Source organism: Protopterus annectens, chromosome 2.part1 (genome assembly GCF_019279795.1).
Source record: "Protopterus annectens isolate FY-2018-M chromosome 2.part1, PAN1.0, whole genome shotgun sequence".
Classification (NCBI taxonomy): Eukaryota; Metazoa; Chordata; order Ceratodontiformes; family Protopteridae; genus Protopterus; species Protopterus annectens.
The window spans coordinates 731945481-731966387 of NC_056729.1; the positions used below are offsets into that span (position 1 = coordinate 731945481).

Genomic DNA, 20907 nt, shown 5'->3' on the forward strand with positions numbered 1-20907 from the left:
TCATAAATTTGATTCAAAAAAGTCACCTAAATGTCCACAGTGTTTAGATCAGACAGCAGACCTGTTACACATGTTCTGGAGTTGCAAGTGCATTTATAAATTATAGAACTCATTAAAGTTGCAGCTACAAAAAATGGGTTACCAAAATTCAACACTCACCTGGGAATTTTTGATTTTACATATTCCACCGGAGAATTTGGACAAAACAAAAAAGATTGTAATTATGAATATTAGTTTACTATTGAAATTATATATAGCCACAAATTGGTTGAACCCAGCACAGACATCGTGGCAAAATTTCAGGCTGTTAGCGATCAAGCATATATTAGCGCACAAATTTTTAATTAGAAATAATAAGAAAAGTATAAACAGTATAAAAATTTGGGAACAAATCTTTAATGTTATTTTGGCTTAGAGGTTCCTATCCACTTTCCTTTAGGACATTCAGCATGGGTACTAACACATTCTTGGATTAGATAGAAAATGTAGAAATAATACAGATTATTGGCTTGAGTTGGTTCATAATTGTCTATAGTAGATGCTTTTATGTTTTTTTTTTCATTTTCCTGTACTTGATTAATATGATACTTATTCTTAATGTATAATGTGGAAATTCAAAATGGAACTAAACATTGGAAGCAGTATTGTAAATAATGTAAATAGTGTGTGAAGTGTATAATGGTTTTGAAAAACAATAAAAATGATTATTGAAAAAAAAAGTTTGCTGACATCACTTACCTTGCTGTTTGTTCGCAAGGTCCAGTGATGAGTCTAATTAACTATTTGAATGTACAAGACGTTATATGGGAGTATATAGAGTTTGTTTGTTCATTTATTTGTGTTTATGGTCTGAAAAGGCCACGTTACATGGTGAAAGCACTAACCTGGTATTAAACGTTTTTATTACAATTTATGTGGTTTGGAGCCATGCTTTGCATCACTGTTATTTTCATTTTTGCTGCTGTTTGCTTATTCCAATGGTGTGCATTTACCAGCTGGTTGTTTCTCTGCATTTTGATGTTTGATTTTGTGTTTTGCCTTAAGGGTTTGACCAGTGAGACACTGGTGCATGAGCTATTATGTGTAATGTGTTCTGCAGCGGAAGTATTATGTGTGGCGTGTTTGTGTTTGTACAAAGCTATTTAGGATATTCAGGAAAGTTTTACAAAAATCCTTTACAAAATCATTTAAAGGGAGGATTTTAGGAAGTCCCAGTTAATAGATGACAGGGTAGTAATAAACATTTCTGGACTAAACTTGGAAAGGTTGTGGGTATTTTAAAAATATGCTGTTTAAGTGGATAAGTGAGATGTCTGGTTGTAGAGATTGGGAGATGATCACTGAGAAAGTCTGACATTGTACCTGTGGGGGTATATTTGTTAGGGTCTGCTACTTAAATCCAGTCAAATGGGGAATTTGATATTTTGCTACAATGTGTGGTGCTATTAATTAGTTAAGTAAAACCATACAAGTTCATGCTAGAAGTAGGGGAGTTAGAATGCATGTCTATTTTTTTCTTGAAGAACTGTTATGGATATCCAAGGTAGGATATCTTCCTCTATAGCTATTTTGTCACCAGGAGGGATGTAAAGGATAGTAATACATATTTGTTCGTAATTGTTTATTTCCAGGAAAAGTAATAAGAGGCTCTTCTGAACTGAATTTTGGTATTGGTTTGTCGTAAGGGAAAAATTGGTAGTTATTGTGAAATATTAAACCAGTTCCACAACCTTTCCTCTTTATATGGTCATTACAGGTATCATAGCTGGGAAGTGTAATTTTGGAATCGTCTATGCTGGGTTTAAGCCAAGTTTCAGTTACAGTGAGAATATCAGGATTATATTAGGTAATCCAGGCCAGTACTTGAAAGTTGAAAAAATAGATAAAAAGAAACAGGAATCTTTCTATGATAGTAATAAGCTTGTTTGGGAAGTGTTAGGGAATAAGAGTCACAAGTGAAATGTGTATATGGGAAGTATAAGAAGGGGTAGGGGAGCAAAACACACTTCCACCCTCAAGTCAAGCCATAACACAGATTAGTTTATAACCAGTACAAAGCAATTAACAGAAAGGCACACAGTAGAAGACTGCTTTTTTTTTTTTCATTTCCCAAATTCAGAAAACTGGCAGCTAAGGGAACTAAGTAGCCGACATATACAGTGTAATCTGTTGTTCAAGAAAAAGGACAGTGGCCAACTTAGTAAGTGGTCCACAATGTCATAAAAAAGTGATAGTAGATGCACTGGGTTTGAAGCATGCAATTTTGTACTGGCAGACACACCCAGAGATTAGAGAAAAAGTGTATTTTGTTAATAGTTGTCATTAAGAACTGTAAGAAATATGAATTGGATAGGCTGCTGTGGAATTGTATGTGGAATTGTAGTTCTAAACTGTTCTGAGGAGGAATTTCTAACCAAGAATGTGTCAATTTGGAAGGATTGCGCTCACTATGACATAATTTATGGTTAGCCAATGAGTAACATGGTTAGTAGGCTTCTTACTGGGAAATTCTTCTGCAGTGTAATTCAGGGTAGTACTTTACCACAGGCAATGGGAATACCTGCTTGAGAGAAGACCTGGATGATTTAGTTACAGGAAGGCTAATGTATTACAGGCCACGCATGGAAGAAGTAGCAGTGTGCTGAAGTCATGCACTTTCATTTTTGTCACTTCCTAGTAAATCCAGCATGAAGATATGTACTGTGCTGAATGTCCTGCATGTGAAATTACATCATTCTGTGATTTAAAAGATACACACATCCATACATTTATAACAGTGGGGGATCCAGCACTGTTGCTCTCTGAGGCTACAGCTAATGTGGTCATCTGTGCAAAAATGTGACAAGAATAAAAGCTTGTTGGGCAACATTTCCTGCAAAAGCGTCATCCATTTATTTCCTGCAGCACTACTTTTTTAGTGTAAAAAAGTGTAATATGACAACAGGTGAGCAGAAGCAACAGTTCAACCCACAGTTCACATTAACACAGAATGTCAACACAAAACAGCACACTTAGTAATAAAGATAACAATAACACAGCAGGAGACACCCATTATCTACTACAAGAACAAAAACAGAATGTGTTATCCATCGTCTGTTTCTTTGTTCAGTGAGTAAAAACAGTGTCTTAAAAGAGCCGCATAAATAAAGATGTTATATACTTTAAACATAAAGAAACTCAGCAGTGTAAGCATTGGCTCCTGGTGATTTGGTCACACTGTGCAGTGTTAATGTGACACCCTAACTAGATGCACAAATGGTAAACAAAGGACTAATAAATTATGATGATGATAACGTCATGCATGCAGATGCTTTACAGTCCAGCCAGTAGTAAGAAAACAACTATTGTTAAAATTGCAACTTAACTATGTTGTTACTGGTTTGGGGGAGCATTCCCATGTAAGTCACTGTATCACCACAAGAGCAAACAAATGACAGGGAGGTCAAAGAACACTAGTACATGTAAAGTAATGAAATACTACAGCACCACATATTCTCTTCCACAGATATACCTTTTGAGGGGCTCCAAAACAATGGAAAACCTACCACTCTAGTTAACATGCTCAGAAAACAGACAGAGAATCAAACCAGGATGCTACAATAATAATAAAATCTGACTGCATAAAAAGAAGTGTTTAGTAGAAAAATAATGGCAGTAAAGCTGGTTTGGTGCTGCTGAGCATAACAAAAACACTACCAGGGGCATGCCACTGCAACAGTAAATAGCAATAAGCAGCTGGTCAAAGTAAAATAAGTTACAAGCAAAACTGGCATGAGGGATTCCATCAACCTAAGGGAAAAAAAGGAGATAACCAGCAACACAACTACCACAGGTAAAAAATAGACTTTAATTCATATTACCCTACAAACCATACACTAGGAATGACACCAAACTCTAGACAAATGTCACTCTCCAGAATGATGAAGGCAGTTATTTGCAACTGTTTAAGTGTTATGTGCTGAAAAAAGTTCTAAAAAAGGTGCTAATTATTAAACACAAAGCAAATGTTTTCCATGCATTGTGGTGCAGTGTATTCCCTTTAGTCAATTCCTAGCAAAAAGTAGGGAAGGCACAGTGGGGCAAGTGCTCTGTATATGTAGTAGCACAATTATAGCAAATAGTGCTGCATATTAAACCATTAACTGTACATGTTGAATTATACTGGCATCAATGCATTTTTTTAATAGTCATGAAACTGAATTTTAAAAAATTCTATCTTGTCAGCACCAGTGGACTAATTTTTTGACTAATATGATAACCATATTAGTCAATTAATTATCACATCATTTTCAATTAAAATAAATGGAAAATGTATCCTGGAAAAAAGTGGTTATGCTCTTCATTAGTATGACTTCTCATCTATGCCTCATTAACCTAGCATAGTCAACTCTTTTCCAATTATTATGTGCTCTTATCAAATGATCTTGGGGATTTCTGGGCTATTTCTGTCAGAGTACAGACTGTCAGAAGAAGCAGATACTTCATTCTGCAGGAACAGTGTTTTTCTTTAATTTACTAGCAGGAAATCAAAATTGTGTGGGCAGTGGTAATAATGCACATTGTCCAGAGTACAACCCAGCCACAGTTATTTATTTATGCTTTTATTTACAACAGTTAAGAAGGACTGGCAGCAGTAAGAAGAAATACATTACTATGGTCACTGTTTATTTGCTTTTGATGATCACCAGAAATGTCAATCTGTTTCTTGGGGGGGGGGGGGGTCTAGGGATACAAAGCAGTTGGCAGTTAGGTGATCACAGTAAGGTAACCTTTGCCATGACTTGGTGGTAGTTGGATTAGTACTGTACAGTGCCTTCAGAAATAAGTTTCCCAAACTAACATCAGAGGGATGCAAAGAAGGTTGCTATCATTTGTGAGGCAGTAGAGATGTAGGTTGTGTATGAAAGCATCTAGACGTTACAGGGAAGTGTATGGTTCTATGGGTAACAAGCTGAAATTCATTAGTAAGGCCACTATGTTTTTCATTTTCTTCATACTCACACAAAAATTGGCACAGAATGTGGCCAGCTTAGTTTGAAGGACAGCCTCTGTGTGAAAGCAGAGGGGCGATATATTGTATATTCATCAAGGAGCAACAAATCAAAATATATTATTGTGGTTATTTGTTTCACTTTCCTAATAGTCAAACATCAGAGGTGTTTAAAGAAGGTGGACATTTTTTGTAGTATGGATGAAGAGACATGGTGTGTACAACAGCAAAGGTTCAGAATCTGATTGCAGATATGGCTTGTTGGGAGGCAGTGTATGCACCTAACAGCAGCAAACTGAAAACATTATTGTGAGCATTATTTGTTTCACTTCTGCTCTCAGTGAAACTTCAGAAGTGTATGCAATGAAGCTACTTTTTTTTTTTTTGGGGGTATTTGTACTGAATGCAGTTATGTTTTTTTTTTTCTTTTGAGGGATAGCCTATGTGTGAAAAAAAAAACACAAAGCACAGTATAATGATTACTGACATGGTTTGTTGGGGACAAGGTACAAAATCTCAGAGATTAACAAGGTCATTACATTTGTGTGACTTGGCCACAGTCAGAGGTAGTATATACCTACAGATGGAGCACACTCCACTGAAATAACGTGCAAAAGGAACTTTTTGCTGTGTATATGCTGCAGGAATCTTCAAACACATAGCTCCACTATTGGCACCCAAGTGGCATATCTGCTCACCCTATGAAAGTGAGGCAGACTGACTTCCAAGTCAGGCAAGAATACTATAACCTCTATTCATTCTCTTGCTTGTGATGGAGCATCAAGCAAAAATACTACAGCCTCTATTCACTCTCCTGCCTGAGATGGACCATCAGGCAAAATACTACAATCTCTATTTATTCTCCTGCCTAAGATGTAGCCTAATTGGCCAACTCCTTTTTTCCAGAGGTGAGAAAATTGGCATCAAAATGTGCTATGCTGCCAAGCTGCATTATACTCAGTTTCCCTTAGCACTGTTATACAATTACTGCTCAAGGTGGTAAAACAGACAGCATATAGAATTTGTTTTTAATGTGTTGCGATTAGACAGATGCAGAAAAAAATCAAATATTTTATCATACCCTCTCTCTTCAACATCCATGCATAATCTGTCATTATTTTCACACAATGCTGCTGGCAGAAACATGTAATTTGCTCTCCAACACCTACTGTTTATTCTGTACTTTCTGTGCTGTTTCCCTTGTATAATTTAATTGCTCCAGTAAACCTCATTTTTACAGCTTCAGCTCAGAAAGTGAATAATTCCTCTTTTTTGTTCTAACTTAGTATTTCTGCTGCTATGTTTCTTAATATCTTATTACTTTCTAAAAATTTCCTCAACGTGGTTCTCCTCTCGTTCATCTCCTAACATCACATAGTACTCAAACAACATATACACTCAGCTCTCCTACATCTCCATAACTCCCTTTGTCACTGCGTTTTGAGCTTTCCTTATTCTGACTACATTTTCATTTTATAGTGGGGGCACTGTCTAAACTATACATGTAGATATATATATATATATATATATATATATATATATATATATATATATATGGGTCTACTTCATTTGACCTAACTTTCATTTGCCCGACACTCATTTTCCTGACCCCATTTGACTGAAAGCTCATTTGCCCGAAAACTCATTTGACCGACAAGTAGTACTAGCAAGAAAATGGAATATTCCCCCCTCCCCACTGTAGTGCGACCCTGGAGTTAGAATATATAGGTGGGGGTGTGGGGGGGCGAAGCCCTCCACAATGGGAGGTGTGGGGGGGTGAAGCCCCCCACTTCATTTCATATGATATTGTTAACTTTTGATGTAATATTGCTTAGTAAAAGAAAAGTAAGTGGGGGGCTTCGCCCCCCACACCCCCCCACCTATATATTCTAACTCCAGGGTCGCACTACAGTGGGGAGGGGGGCATATTCCATTTTCTTGCTAATACTACTTGTCGGTCAAATGAGTTTTCGGGCAAATGAGCTTTCACTCATTTGGTCTCGGGAAAATGAGTGTCGGGCAAATGAAGTAGACCCATATATATATATATATATATAGAGAGAGAGAAAGAGAGAGAGAGAAAGAGAAAAAAGGGGAAGAGGGAGAGAAATTATGAAACAAAAACGACGACTAGACATTACACTTGAAATTCATAAGGATAATTCACAGATTTCACATCAAGAAAATTAAATCTATTTTTTTTAAGAATGACCCTGTCAAAGACGTTTAAACAGTACTTTACAGTAACTCTTATCAGATGTTTCTATATTTCTTTAACATGCTGTTGAAAGAGACATTTTCAGAATTACTTGTTGCATCACTCTCTGGTAACAGACCTTGGACATGTACTGCTAAAATAGAAGTTATGTTCTTACCATAACGTTCCATGTTAGTTGTCTTCTTCTCGCCTTCTTTCTTGCTGGATGGGTTCGGAGCCGACCTCGGCTCCGACTCGGCCACTCTAAAAGCTCGAGAGTTGGTTCCACCGGCTCGAGGCTCCCCTTATATCCCACAATGCTAGGCGGTATTACCTCAGATCTCATTTGTAAGCTAGGCCCAGCCAAAAATAAATCCAGAACTACTGGAAATGGGAAAACCCACCTCTATAAAAAAGAAAGGAAGAATGTGACCTGAAACCTGTGAAGGAATATATGCATAGAATAGCATATACATATATACAATAGAGGTGGTAGAAAGAGAGGTCACAATCAAACTCCTCTAGGTCTGTCCAGGCTAGGGGGAAGGAGGGTGGGACGCAAGAAAGAAGGCGAGAAGAAGACAACTAACATGGAACGTTATGGTAAGAACATAACTTCTATATGTTAAGTTGTCTATCTCGCCTTCATTCTTGCTGGATGGGACCGCGTCCCTAGCACCTTGTCCCGGGTGGCCTATTGGAACAGACTCTTGAGAACAGTGGCACCAAAGTTAGCTCTATGTCTAGAAGCTAAATCCAACTTATAATGAGAAATGAAAGTGTGAGGAGTAGCCCAAGTAGCCGCTGCACAAATGGTGTCAATAGGCAGCCTGTCTTGGAAGGCTATAGAAGTAGCCAAAGCTCTGGTGGAGTGGGCCTTAGGTTTGTTAGGCAGCTTTTGGTGTCTAATTTCATAAACAAAGGAAATCAGAGAAGTTAGCCATCTGGAGAGTGATACCTTCGAAACTGAAAGTCCCTTTCTGCCTTCTGCATAAGAGACAAACAACTGGTCAGTTTTTCTGAACTGTTTGGTCCTATCCAAATAATACCTTAACTGACGATGAACATCTAGCCAATGCAATTTCTGTTCAGACCTGTTAGAAAAGTTAGGAAAAAACACAGGGAGGCAATGCTTTGATTTAGGTTAGACGCAGAGGCTACTTTAGGTAAAAAAGAAGGATTGGTTCGTAAGGATACCCTGTCTTTATGAAATAATAGATACGGTGGTCGACAGCTGAGTGCATGAAGTTCTGAGACCTGTCTAGTTGAAGTAACAGCTACCAGAAAGAGAGTTGTCCAGGATAGCAATTTCAAAGAACAGGAAGCTGCAGGTTCGAAAGGGGGAAGAATCAAAGAAGTGAGAACTAAATTAAGGTCCCAAGAAGGAGGAGGATTTCTTATAGGAGGTCTGAGTAGAAAAACTCCCTTCAAAAAAGCTTTGCAAAGCTTGTGAGACATGATGGCAGAATCTGAAATGCCCACATGAAAGTCAGATATAGCTGCCAATTGGACTTTGAGAGTAGAAGGAGATGAACCTGCGTGAAAGAGTTCAGCTAGAAAATCAAGAACTATTTGGATGGGAGCAGTGAAAGGATCTAAGTCCCTTCCTTGAGCCCAATAGGCAAAACGTTTCCACTTACTAAGATAAATCTTTCGAGTGGAAGATTTATGGGAAGCTATCAAAATATCTCGAACAGTGTGAGATATTTGAGGAAGCCTGGCTAAGGTAGGAACTGGAGGAACCAAGCAGTGAGGTTCAAAGATGTGAGGGAGCGATGAAACTGACCCGACTGATGGATCAAAAGATCTGGAACTAGGTCCAGATGCCAGGGTTGCTCCAACAGAAATTGATGTAGAAAGGGGAACCACACCTGTCGAGGCCAGTAAGGAGCAATGAGGATCAATGAGGCCTTCTGAGCGATAGCTTTCTGTATCACTTGAGAGATTAGTGGGAAAGGAGGGAATGCATACAGAAGTCCCCGGGGCCAAACTTGGACTAGAGCGTCTCTGCTGGGCTGGCCTGGTAAGGGGAAGAGAGTGAAATAATCTTTGCACTTGCTGTTTTGGGGAGTAGCAAAAAGGTCGCAGCAAGGCTGACCCCACTTGAGAAAAACTTTCTCCAAGATAGAATCTTTCAGAGACCACTCGTGAGGCATGAGGATAGCTCTGCTCAACTTGTCCGCGATAAGATTGGACTTCCCGGGAATGTGCGTTGCTATCAGAAACCACTGAGAAGAAATCGCCCATTGCCACAGTCTGAGTGCTTCTCGACATAGGGGGTAGGACTTGGTTCCGCCTTGTTTGTTGATATACCACACTACAGACATGTTGTCCGTCTGAATAGCTATCGTTCCCAAGGGAAGAGAGTCTTGAAGGGCTTGCAACGCTAAAAGCACTGCTCTCATCTCTAGAACATTTATATGCAAGTGGCGTTCGTTTGGTTGCCATATGCCCTGGACTGTTCTGCCCTGATAATGCCCCCCCCACCCGATCAGGGAGGCGTCCGTTGTCAGAGTAGCAACCGGAGGGGGAAGGACAAAGGGTCTTCCTTGGAAGAGCTGGGGGGAAGAAATCCACCAAAGAAGATGATTCCTGCATGCTTGCGTAATCACAATGGTGTGAGAATTCGGAAGTTACTGGTACGACCACTGTGTGAAGAGCATCCATTGAAGGATTCTCATGTGAAATCTGGCTAAAAGAAGTAGAGGGATAGCAGCCGCCATAATCCCCAGTACTTTTAGAACCAATTTGACTTTGACTCTGTTGCTGTGGAATAGAAGGGAGACCAGTTTGTGTATGTCTGCTATTCTTTGGTCTGTAAGTCTTGCAGACATGCTGACTGTATCTAGATTTGCGCCTATGAAGGTAATAACACGACAAGGCGACAAAACAGACTTTTCGCAATTTATTGAGATACCTAACTTTTGAAAAATGCGAAAGGCGTAGTCTCTGGCAATCAGAAGAAGATGCTTGGTAGGAGCTGTAAGGAGCCAGTCGTCTAAGTATGGAAACACCTGGAATCCTTGACGTCTCAGATGAGAAGCTACCACTGCCATGCATTTGGTAAACACACGGGGGGCAGTGGTGAGTCCAAAGGGCAGGGCTCTGAATTGAAAGTGACTGGTTCCCAGCCTGAAGCGGAGGAATCTTCTGGAGCGGCTGTTCATTTTATATGATAGTACGCATCCTGAAGGTCTATAGAGCACATCCAGTTTTCCTTTCCCAATAGGGGAAGGATGGACTGTAGCGTGACCATCCGAAATCTTGTTTTCTTGACAGACTTGTTCAAGATACTGAGATCCAAAATTGGTCTCCAGTCCCCTGTTTTCTTTGGAACTAAAAAGAACCTGGAGTAGATTCCGGATCCTTGCTGGTCTGCTGGAACTGGCTGAATGGCTCTTTTTGCAAGCAGCTTTGAAATTTCCAATGCTGCAAGATCCCTTTGAGTGGGTGGAACATCTGGAAGGGATTTTTTGGATTGGTTTGGAATGCGAACGAACAGAATGGAATAGCCTTCAGAAATGATGGACTGTACCCACTTGTCTTGAGTTAGGGATTGCCAGGCTTCTGGGTACAGTGATAATCTTCCCCCGATTGCCTCCGAAGGTGGACAGTCGGGCAACACCTCAGGGATGCTGGAAGGGCTTATCGGAAAAGGTTTCTCGATTGCCCTGGTTCTGCGGACCCCCCCTGCCTCTAGGGCGACGTCTACCATTATTGTTCCCCCCCTCTGCCTCTAGAGGGGAACCGACTCTGTGCGTCAGACAAAGTTCCTTGAGATTGTTTGCGAAACCACATCTTTCCACTTTTCTGGCCTTTGGGGTAAGGTCTAGAAGGAGTAGAAAAACGGACTCCGACGGCAGAAAGAGTTTTGCCATCTGTCTCGCACCTTGTCAAGGTTTCTTTCACTTGAGGACCAAAAAGACGATCCATCAAACGGGGAATTAGTGAAAGACGTTTTAAAGGGGTCCGCAAAATTGCACAGCCGCATCCAGGCATGCCGGCGTAAGGCCACACCTGTCCCTGCGGCTCTGCTCGCTCCATCAGCCGCATATGAACGGAGGCGCATGGAGGAGTTAGCTATAGAATTTAGGGTAGCCAGCTGAGTGTTCATCTTGTCCTGAAAACCCGCAGCTGTAGGATCCTTTAACATCTCACTCGCTTCCTTGATCAGGTCTCTCTGAAGACGAGTGAAATGACAGAGGTAGTTCAGCGAACGCATAGCAAAGGCCGCTGACGAAAACATCCGCTTCCCGTACCTGTCCATAGACCTAGATTCCTTGTTAGGAGGATGGACAGGCACTGTAGGATCAGCTAGCTCCTTCTTAGTGGCAGCAGCTACCACCATAGCATCCACAGAAACTCCCTTAGTCAGAAATTGCTTATCTGCTGGTGCTGTGATAAACTTTGAAGGTCTCCTGGGGGTAGCGTCCACCGAGTCAGGAGCCGTCCAAGCCTTTTTAGCTACCACCTGCATGAGGGAGTCAAAGGGGGGGGACACCCAGGAGGTGGAAGGGCGAGAGCCAAACGCCTCAAGATACACAGATTCATCCTCCGAAGGGTTAAGGGATGGCCAATTTTCCCTCTGTTTCAGGATCTCTAGAATGTCTGCAAAGGAGACATCTTCAGAAGGGGAAAGGGGGGAACCCTCGGAATCCTCTAAATCTGTGTCGGAGGTGACAGACTCAGGTGAGTCTATGTGCTTCCTCTTACACTTTCTCTTCCTATGGGGCTCCCCTGCCAATTCAGGAGAGGCCTCGGAAGAGGATGAGATCCCCACAGGGGATTCTTGAGGAGCTGGCTCTCTGCGGTCTGGGATGAGGGAGTGAGTAGACAAAACCTGAGGCACCAAAGAGGGAGGGGCCGACGGAGCCGACTGTGGAGTTGAACCAGGTTCCAACACACTCCGCATGACCTCGAACGCACCTCTGTCAGGCAGAGCCAGAGGTCCCCGCATCGAAAAGCTAAAAACCTCCCTCGGCACCGACAGCGATGGCTCCGAGGCCGATGTCGGAGCCGAACTCACCAGCGCCGAAGCACCGAGAGGGAGAGCGGGGTCGGACAAGGGTCCGATGCCACTCACCCCCTCGGAGCCGACGAGGGAAGTCCGGCGCCGAGATTCTTCCAAGGAAGAAATCGGAGCCGACGATGGATCCGAAGACAATTGTATCAGCTCCGACGGTACCACAGTCTCGGGTCCGAAACGGCCCGGCTCCGAGCTCAAAGGAGTCGGAGGAGGAATATTCTGAGATATAGGGTTGAGCATCGACTGATGAGTCGGGCTCTGAAGCATCTGGGCCAGTGCCTCGGACTTAAGAAGTCGACTCACTACCCTCTGAAGATCATGGTCCGAAAGCCTCGAAGACCTAGAAGAGTGCGATCTATGGCTCCGTTCAGACAGCAGGGGAGAAGCTGGAGCCGAATGAATGGAGCCGAGGGACGGTGACCTTGACCTCTTCCTAGATGTCGGCTCCGAAAGCCTGATCGGAGCCGACGTAGCAATTTCCAAAACCTCGGCTCCGGCCGGAGCCGAGGGAGCCACCGAAGTGGAAGTTAGAGTCTCATCGGCTCCGGCAGGAGTAGACTTAGAAGTCTTAGGTGCCGACTCAGTAACTGGAGCCGAAGACCTAGAAGCCTTAGAGAGTTTGCCCGAAGAAGCAGTCGGGGGACCCTCAGGCTTTAACAAGCCCCGTAAAATGAGCTTGTTCTTTCTTTCCTACAGGACTCTAGGGCTGAAGCCATGGCACACAGCACAAGAGTCCTGCAGGTGTAAAGGTCCCAGGCAGTACACACAAGAAGTGTGACCGTCTGTCAGAGACATTTTCTGACAGCACGAGTCACACTTCTTGAAGCCTGAGACCTTCGAATCCTTAGACATTTTAAGGAACAAGTGTAATCACACACAAGCACAAACACACCGATTACACTATACACTAAATAAAACTAGCTTAAACTAAATAAATTTAGATAGTTTTAATTTATAAAGGTCCCTACAAAAAAACACATACACTCCAAGGGGAGATGGGAGGGCCCGAAGGCCTAAGGGAAGAACTATAAGTTCTTGTGGTAAAGAAAGGGTAAAAACAATGAAGAAGGGATAAAAATCCTTTAAAGTAAGGGGATACTGTAAGGAAAACTAATTTAAAGGGGTTTAGTAACTTATTTTAAACTATTTTCTACACTCACCTAAAGCCGGTTGAAGCAACACGTCTCGATAGCTGTAGCGGCAAACGAGATCTGAGGTAATACCGCCTAGCATTGTGGGATATAAGGGGAGCCTCGAGCCGGTGGAACCAACTCTCGAGCTTTTAGAGTGGCAGAGTCAGAGCCGAGGTCGGCTCCGAACCCATCCAGCAAGAATGAAGGCGAGATAGACAACTTAACATCATACCATTAAGTAGGGTGGCAAGACACTTGCTTACAATAACTGTGCTTGGCAGTTAATGGCCCTGTAAAGGGATTAAACAGGTTATTGAAAATAAATGAATTAATCAGTCTATCGCGTGACCAGTGTGCCCACCCGAAAATAAATTCCATGTCAAATTCCTGTTTATAGGTCATCTTGATTTTCAAATTTCAAGATAACCATATTAGCCTGCAAATTATACTATTCAATCAGATCTTTTTAGTCATGATCAATGCATACAAAAGGACTGCCAAAGAAAGTGCAAATGACCTAACCTGAAGATGCACAATTACAAACAAATAATTTTGCCAAAAAATAGCTGGCACACCATATGTCTCAACAATAACCTGTTTCCACATCTTAGACAACCAGCAGCACTACCAAGTACCTTATATTTCTAAATATGGCAATCATTTTGTGAAATAATCTAATACAGCATACTAATGGTTTTATAATCAAAGTCTACAGTTACATATTCATTTAGTACAGCAAGATCAAAACAGAAATGGTAAGCAGTGTGTTTCCATTTTTTGTACTTGTACTTACGTAGAACTTGCCCAGCCCATAAGTAAATTGAATGATGCCCAGATTAGGAGGCCAAGGCCGAGGCCAATAGTTTTTAGAATTGGAACAACAGTGATGTTTCCTAAAGCAATAAAAAGGAAAGAAACCAAAAAAAGGTATAAAATACTGTCCTATAACAGAAGCATCTATTTCATTACAAAGCAAAACACTGCATAAGTAATTATATCAGGTCCAAATATTTTACTGTATAACACAGATATATACACACACATACATGTGTATATGTGATAATACATGTGCAGTATAGGGGCCGTGCATGAGTGTATGTGTGAGATACAGAAGAAAGGCTTGGCAATCTTCTTTCATTCACTACTTACCTAGTAAACTTCATGGACAGCTGTGGCTGGTCACTGGGTTGTACCGGAGTCAAATGTGAATAATAAGCATGAGTGGATGTATATAAAAGCACACCCAGCTTGTGTGCATATCTTGCAAATGCTTACTCTACATTCAATATTATATTTTGCTTTTGGCCTGGGTCATATCTGAAATGTGTCTATTTTGGATCTCTCAATTTAAGCAGTAAACAAAATGAACCAACAAACCTTAAGTAAGGCACATATTTTATACTGAAACTACAATTCCAGTAACTGACATTTTGCAATAATGTATGTATGGAACATGCTAAATCCAGTTCTAGACAACCTTTCATAAACTGCAGGTTGTGGGCATGCGTTATCAGAAAAGCGATATAACACAGTGTGCATGACTGGTCCAAAATTTGTGCACAGTGCTCATATGATGCTTCCTAATTAAACTGATGATGGGCATCAGTATATAATATCTGTAGTTCCCAGTGAGGGTTTTATAAACATGAGCAAATATATTTATAAGCATTTTAAGTTTAATTAAGAATTAAGAGGTGTGCACTCAACCAATCAGCTACAGTTGACACCTGAGAGGATTTCCTTAGCTGGTATCCAAAACGTGGCACCCTGCTTAGGTCCCTTTAGCTATCATACTCAGGATGTGTATGCATACATATGTGTAGAGACATTATGACATAGCAAACTGACCTAGGAGGGCAACTACTCTCTTCACTTTGATTTGCCCCCCCTCCAATGCCCTGAATGAGCACAATATGAAAGAGAAAAAGTTGCACACTTTCTGAACTTACAGGAAAAATGACCCACAGATACTAAATAGAGAGGACATCAATGTTCAGAAGGACTGCAACAGTGCAACAGGCACACATTACAGAAGCCCCTCTCATGGATCAACTAACACAGTGAGTACACATCTATAATACCTGAATTTGAAGGCTTTTCAGAAGCAGACAACTTTAGGAAGAATCTAAAGCATTGACATTAATCTCACTGAGAGTCCAAAGCTTAGAAAAGGCCAAAAGTATAAGGGGTTCAAGGAGGAGTCCTGAAGCACCAAGTGGAAAAAAGGAGGTCCAATGTTTGTACTCACAGTCTAACCATTAATGGTCTGTGCTGATGTGAACAGATGAACATACGCCTGTGGCAGACACGTCTGCAATACAGACAGTTCTAAAGGAAGCATTCAAAGCAGCTACACCCCTAGTGAAGTGGCCTTGGAAGTTATTTTACTGAGGGTTGTTAGCCGGATGCAAAAAGACAATACAGTTAAAATTTCACTAAGGAATATGTGGGCAATGCTGTTGGCCATCAAAAACAGTACAGCTACAAAATCAGAAAGTCCAAACAAAGGAAAAACAAACAGGTCAATACCCTGGTTCAAGCCTCAAGAAAAAGGAGACTAAAAGGGCATACAGGCCTGTGTCACAGTTCTATCCTTTTCAAGGTCATTATATTTAAAAATGTCTGAAACATGCATCTTTACTATCGAACTGAGAAACAGGTTATACAGGTGTCCAAGACAGGGAAGGGTAACATGAAAACAGATTGTGTAAGGCAACAAATGATATTTCTTTGCAAATGGAAAACCACTTTAACTTAACAGAACCGAGCTGTGAGTATACGTGTTTCTCACAGCTTCAGTCACAACAAAGTCTTCCAACAAAGCAAAGTATAAATGAGAAGCCAAGCCCCTATATGCAGCCAGACATCACCATTGCTGAATGCGGCACTTATAGCTGATACTGGAGTAATCTCCTCTACTACCAGAGGGGTAGCAGCTTGAAGTCACAACTTTCTTGCCCATTACAGGGCAATGAAGATATGTTTGGCCTTTATTTGCTGAATTCTGCAATGAGGCAGGAAATCAAGGAGAACAACAAAAAGTACGCAGGAAACTTCCCTACAGCAAAGGAAACATGACTAACATAAAGTCTCTTAAGAAGGAAGGGGCAGACCTCATTTGCCTTATGGACATCAGGCATCTGCAAGACATGAACCACTAAGGATTCTTTTGTTTCCTTTATTTTCAGTTCTGGGAAGAGACTGGAGCCATAACTTGGGTAGATATCTTATTGGAGCTTTTATCCTCGGGTCTTCACTGAAAACGGGCCTTTGGCTCAGTTGGACTAATAAATAAAAATAAATGTTATCTACCTCAATGATTTCAACTAGATTATGGAATATAGTCAGGGTAAACCTGTAGTCCACACCTCCTGGCTTATAATGGGTATGAGCATGTACAGCTTTATACAGGTCCATATGCATACACTAGGCTAATAACCAACAACATTGACCAACAAGGCTTTTATAACCTTTATAAGCCCAGCCATGCAACTCAACCCAATTGCATCCCCTTGTAACATGGGCATCTTAGTTGCAGGGGATGGCTGTTAGGAGGTTGCTAAAAAGTTATGTTAGGGAATGTTTACTGTTGACGCTAACAGTCATGGGAGCCAGCTTTTGACAAGTGTCATTCTGATCCCCTTAGTTTAAGCATCTGTAAACAGGATTCAAACCCTGCATTACCTGTCCTCTTTCTCTAAACTCACTGCACCATGTGCCACAGAGAAAAGTATACTCCTACTTGTTAACCAAGTAGACTCAATAGACAAACTGCCCCTTTCAGGGTGACCTGACAGCAATGTCTGGATAACTGACTTGCTCAAAATCGCAGAGTAGTAAAAGGCTGCAGGAATCAAACTCTGTACCACAGGAACTACAGCTCAGAACAATAATCTCTGGGCCGACTTTAAGTTCAAGTGTCAGACTGTTTGACATGAGCAGGAGAGGCACTGGTGTCAATTTCCTTACCATAATTCATATAATTAGCAATACTGCTTGCAGTTTCAGGCACCTGATATGAAAGTTTCTTTCCTTAGGGATACACAACTCATTACAGCTAACTGCGCTTTCAGTCATTTCTGCAGTTAACTCCTACTACACCCCTAGGTGTCAAATATTGCTTGTTCAAATTTGCATTAAAAATTCCAAAACCATGCTATATACAAGGTATTAGAACACTTTATATTGAAGCATACATGATGGCAAACACAGTTGTATTGATATTTGGCCTCTGTCAATGAGTATTTGTTAGAACTGTAAGGTGATACCTTCATTTTTTAAAGGCTCAAGCCACACCCACTAGGAGTTAAAGGTACACACTCAAAAGAGCTGTACTGCAGGGAATGAATTAAGGTAACTTTATTGGTTTTCTAATAGAGCATCCTCTTTCACAGCACGTGACATGTACTACTGTAGGAAGGGACAGCTCAAACGGAAATGAGTAGGGGTGGTCTTGATTGCCACTTGAAAAGTTAATGTCAAAAGAAAGGGAGGATTCCATCCTGAGATTGTTGAGTGTGTCTTAATCAGTACTCTACAGCCTAGTGACAAGGATAAGGGAAGTCCTATAAAGAGAACGGTAAGTGGAAGTCATTTTGTTCATCACCCCAGAACCCGATAACAAGGGTCTGAAACTAACAAAGTCCATGAGGCCACAATGGCTTTGAAGATACTCACACTTTACACTACTATCAAACACTCTCATGGGAAGGGAAATACCTCTGTGTCTAACATACACTGTCATGGAAAAAAAAACTACAAGGACTGTGTGAGGGTCTGAGCCTGGAGACTACCAATAATACAATTCCTAGTCCCTCTTTGCAAGCACAAATTGAGACTGAAGAGTATCTGACACTGCATTGACGAAGATAATCTTCTGGGCTGGGCCAACAGAGGGTTTCTTCCAGTTTAATGACATCTCGGGGCCTGTAATTATGGGAGGACCCATGCTGGAGTTGTGCTCATGAAGTCTCTTTATGCGGCTACCAAAAATATTCATCCAAGTACAGGATTACAAGAATCCCCAACTTCTGCAATGTCTCTGCCTTTATGACTAGCAACCTTAGTATAAACTAAGGGTGTAAAGAAGACAAAAAAATATAAAACTGTATCACATTTGATTTTCACACTCTCCTCCTGGCATTATTAACAACACTAGTCCAAATATTCTAGGGTTCCTTTAAACATACCTTTCGTACCTGTCCTCCTGTCCTCCAACTTCTTTCCTTCTGTAAACACATTTTCATCCTCTGCTCATTACAAACCTACTCACATTTCTTATACCCCTGCTCTCATTTATTTATTAACACTTTACAAGCTATACATTATCTACTTTTGCTGCCATTTATTAAAGTATCAGAAAGGGTTATTTTTCTTCAAATGTTTGTCTTATGCCTTATATTCACCATCATTGTTCCTACATTCACAGTTTAACTGGATATGTTTAGTATTTTCAAAAAGGTACATTAATGTAGTCATTTAAAGTAAATTCATTTTATTATATCCAAGACTTTGGATGTCAATTTGACTTAGAGCTTTTATTGTAATCAATACTTTTTATTACTGATTCACCACTGTAATTATGTCATTATTTATTAATTTTCCATGACTGTCGCCTAGGTTACAGCTGAAAAGGGTTCTCAGATCAGCCCCCCCCCCAACACAAGATTAACAAATTCAAGAAAATAACAAATAAAATCAAACCAATCCAGCATGAACCAGCACAACCTCCTGTGCACAATTCAGACAACAGTGCGATGAAAAGCATCAGTCAGCATATGCAGAGACACCATTCACGTACCTTACTGCAGCAAAGATGTGATTCACTGAACAGTTATCATCCAGAATATGATATACTGGATGTATTTACTGAAGATACTGAGGTGCAGGTTGGGAAAAAAACTTTCCTATCCATTTCAAAAAAAGGAAAAGTCAGACATGGAATTATTCCCTTTCTCCAAAAAAGGAACAGGGTCCATAGCCTCTGTGTGGATTAATGTCTAAATCTGTTCTTAGAGCTCTGCAGAAGACAAACTGTCCCTTCAGTAGGGTACTTTCTAGGAACGATCTTCTCTGCGGCTCACCATAGAGTAAAGCTGTAGTAAGAATCTTTGTATCATGTATAGTAAGGGTTAAAATGTGAAATTGCATTGCAAGCAAAGAAGCAAGTTAAAATAAGCTGTTTTTCTTGTAAAGAATTTGCTGACCAAAGAGGAATGCACAGATGTTACCTTGGTCCAGGCACAAGCTTATCTTGTGACTGACCTCTGACCATCTAAGGCTCCAGTATGTGAATTTATAGCCTTGACTGAAATTCCTTGTCTGGTAACCAGTTACTGTGTACGTGCTGAGAAGGGTATAAAAACCCATGTGAAGTGTACAGAAATTAGACTGCTGACATACCATGTACTTTGTAGCATGTCTCCATGCATGTAAAATAAACCTTTTTGCTTATTTTTATCTGCGTGATTCTTCCAGTATATGTTAAGAGTACAAAATCTTTTGACATTTCTGGCACCCAAGAATGTGGGGCCACCTCTTCACGGTACGAATCGCATAAGAGGGACTGAAAAACCTGTACAGGAGGGGAGAACGAATCTCGGGCTCCCTTGAATGGAAAGACCTCCGACAAAGAAGTCGTAAGTAGAGGCCAGTCACTCTTAGATTCGATCCGTGGGACGGTGACGAACGGGGCGGAAGATCCGCAGTAAGGTAAGCTTTTACATTTATAAAAGTACTTTTTTTAAGGGACTAGTCATAAAGGAATTTCTTTTGTTTAAATTTTACAAAAGACCAGTAGAGATCTCAGGAAAAGGAAACAGTTTTTCTTTTAAATAAGAAAAATGGGAATAGGAAGCAGTTGTTGTGCTAGTAAGGGCTGCTTAAATAAAAGGACTGAAGATGAGGAATATATGTTTAAATTACATCCAAAAAGGGAAAAAAAAAAACTTAAAATACAATTAAAAAATGAAAGACAAATTATGGGAATGTCAAAATTTGTTGAGAGATCTGCGTAGGGACGCAGGAGGCAAAGTTAAAAATCAAGTAAAGGTGGGATTCCCTCAAGCACAGAAATGGTTAAAAGAAGCTAATAAGAGGCATAGGGAACAATTTTCGAATAAGGAAAGTGGTGGCTCGAGTGCAAAAAGGTGCATTTTTTTTGTCCATAAAGAAGATGACGAGACATCTGTTGTCTGTCGTAAACCGACAGCCCCACCCTTGTATCCAGAAGTCCCTAAAGAAATGGTCGGTCCACCCCAGTATCAGGAAAAAGAAGCAGAAAATCAAGAAAAGGTGTCCTCCGTAGTTTTACAGGGGCAGAGAAGCAGGGAAAAATACCCTCCGTAGTTTTACAAAAAACAAGCAGAGGAGACTCTGGAACTACGTAACCGTAGTATAGACAAATCAGAGTACAAACAAAAAGAAGCTAAAGTACATACCCTGTCCACAGACTCATATCCCCTTACATGCAGAAAAATATCTTAAGGAAAAAGAAAAGAAAACAGGCTCAAACCTTTACGGTGAGCGCGGATGGAACACTTATGTTAATGTAAGCTCCATC

General features: G+C 40.9%; 1 protein-coding gene across 1 annotated transcript in view; it reads right to left on the minus strand.

The window, feature by feature from the left end:
- TMEM144 (transmembrane protein 144) overlaps positions 1-20907 on the minus strand; it is an 817557-nt gene that overhangs the window by 604123 nt on the left and 192527 nt on the right. Inside the window, exon 4 of the mRNA XM_044062452.1 lies at positions 14140-14239. Coding sequence (XP_043918387.1) covers positions 14140-14239 — 100 coding nt within the window. The remainder of the gene's footprint in view (positions 1-14139; positions 14240-20907) is intronic.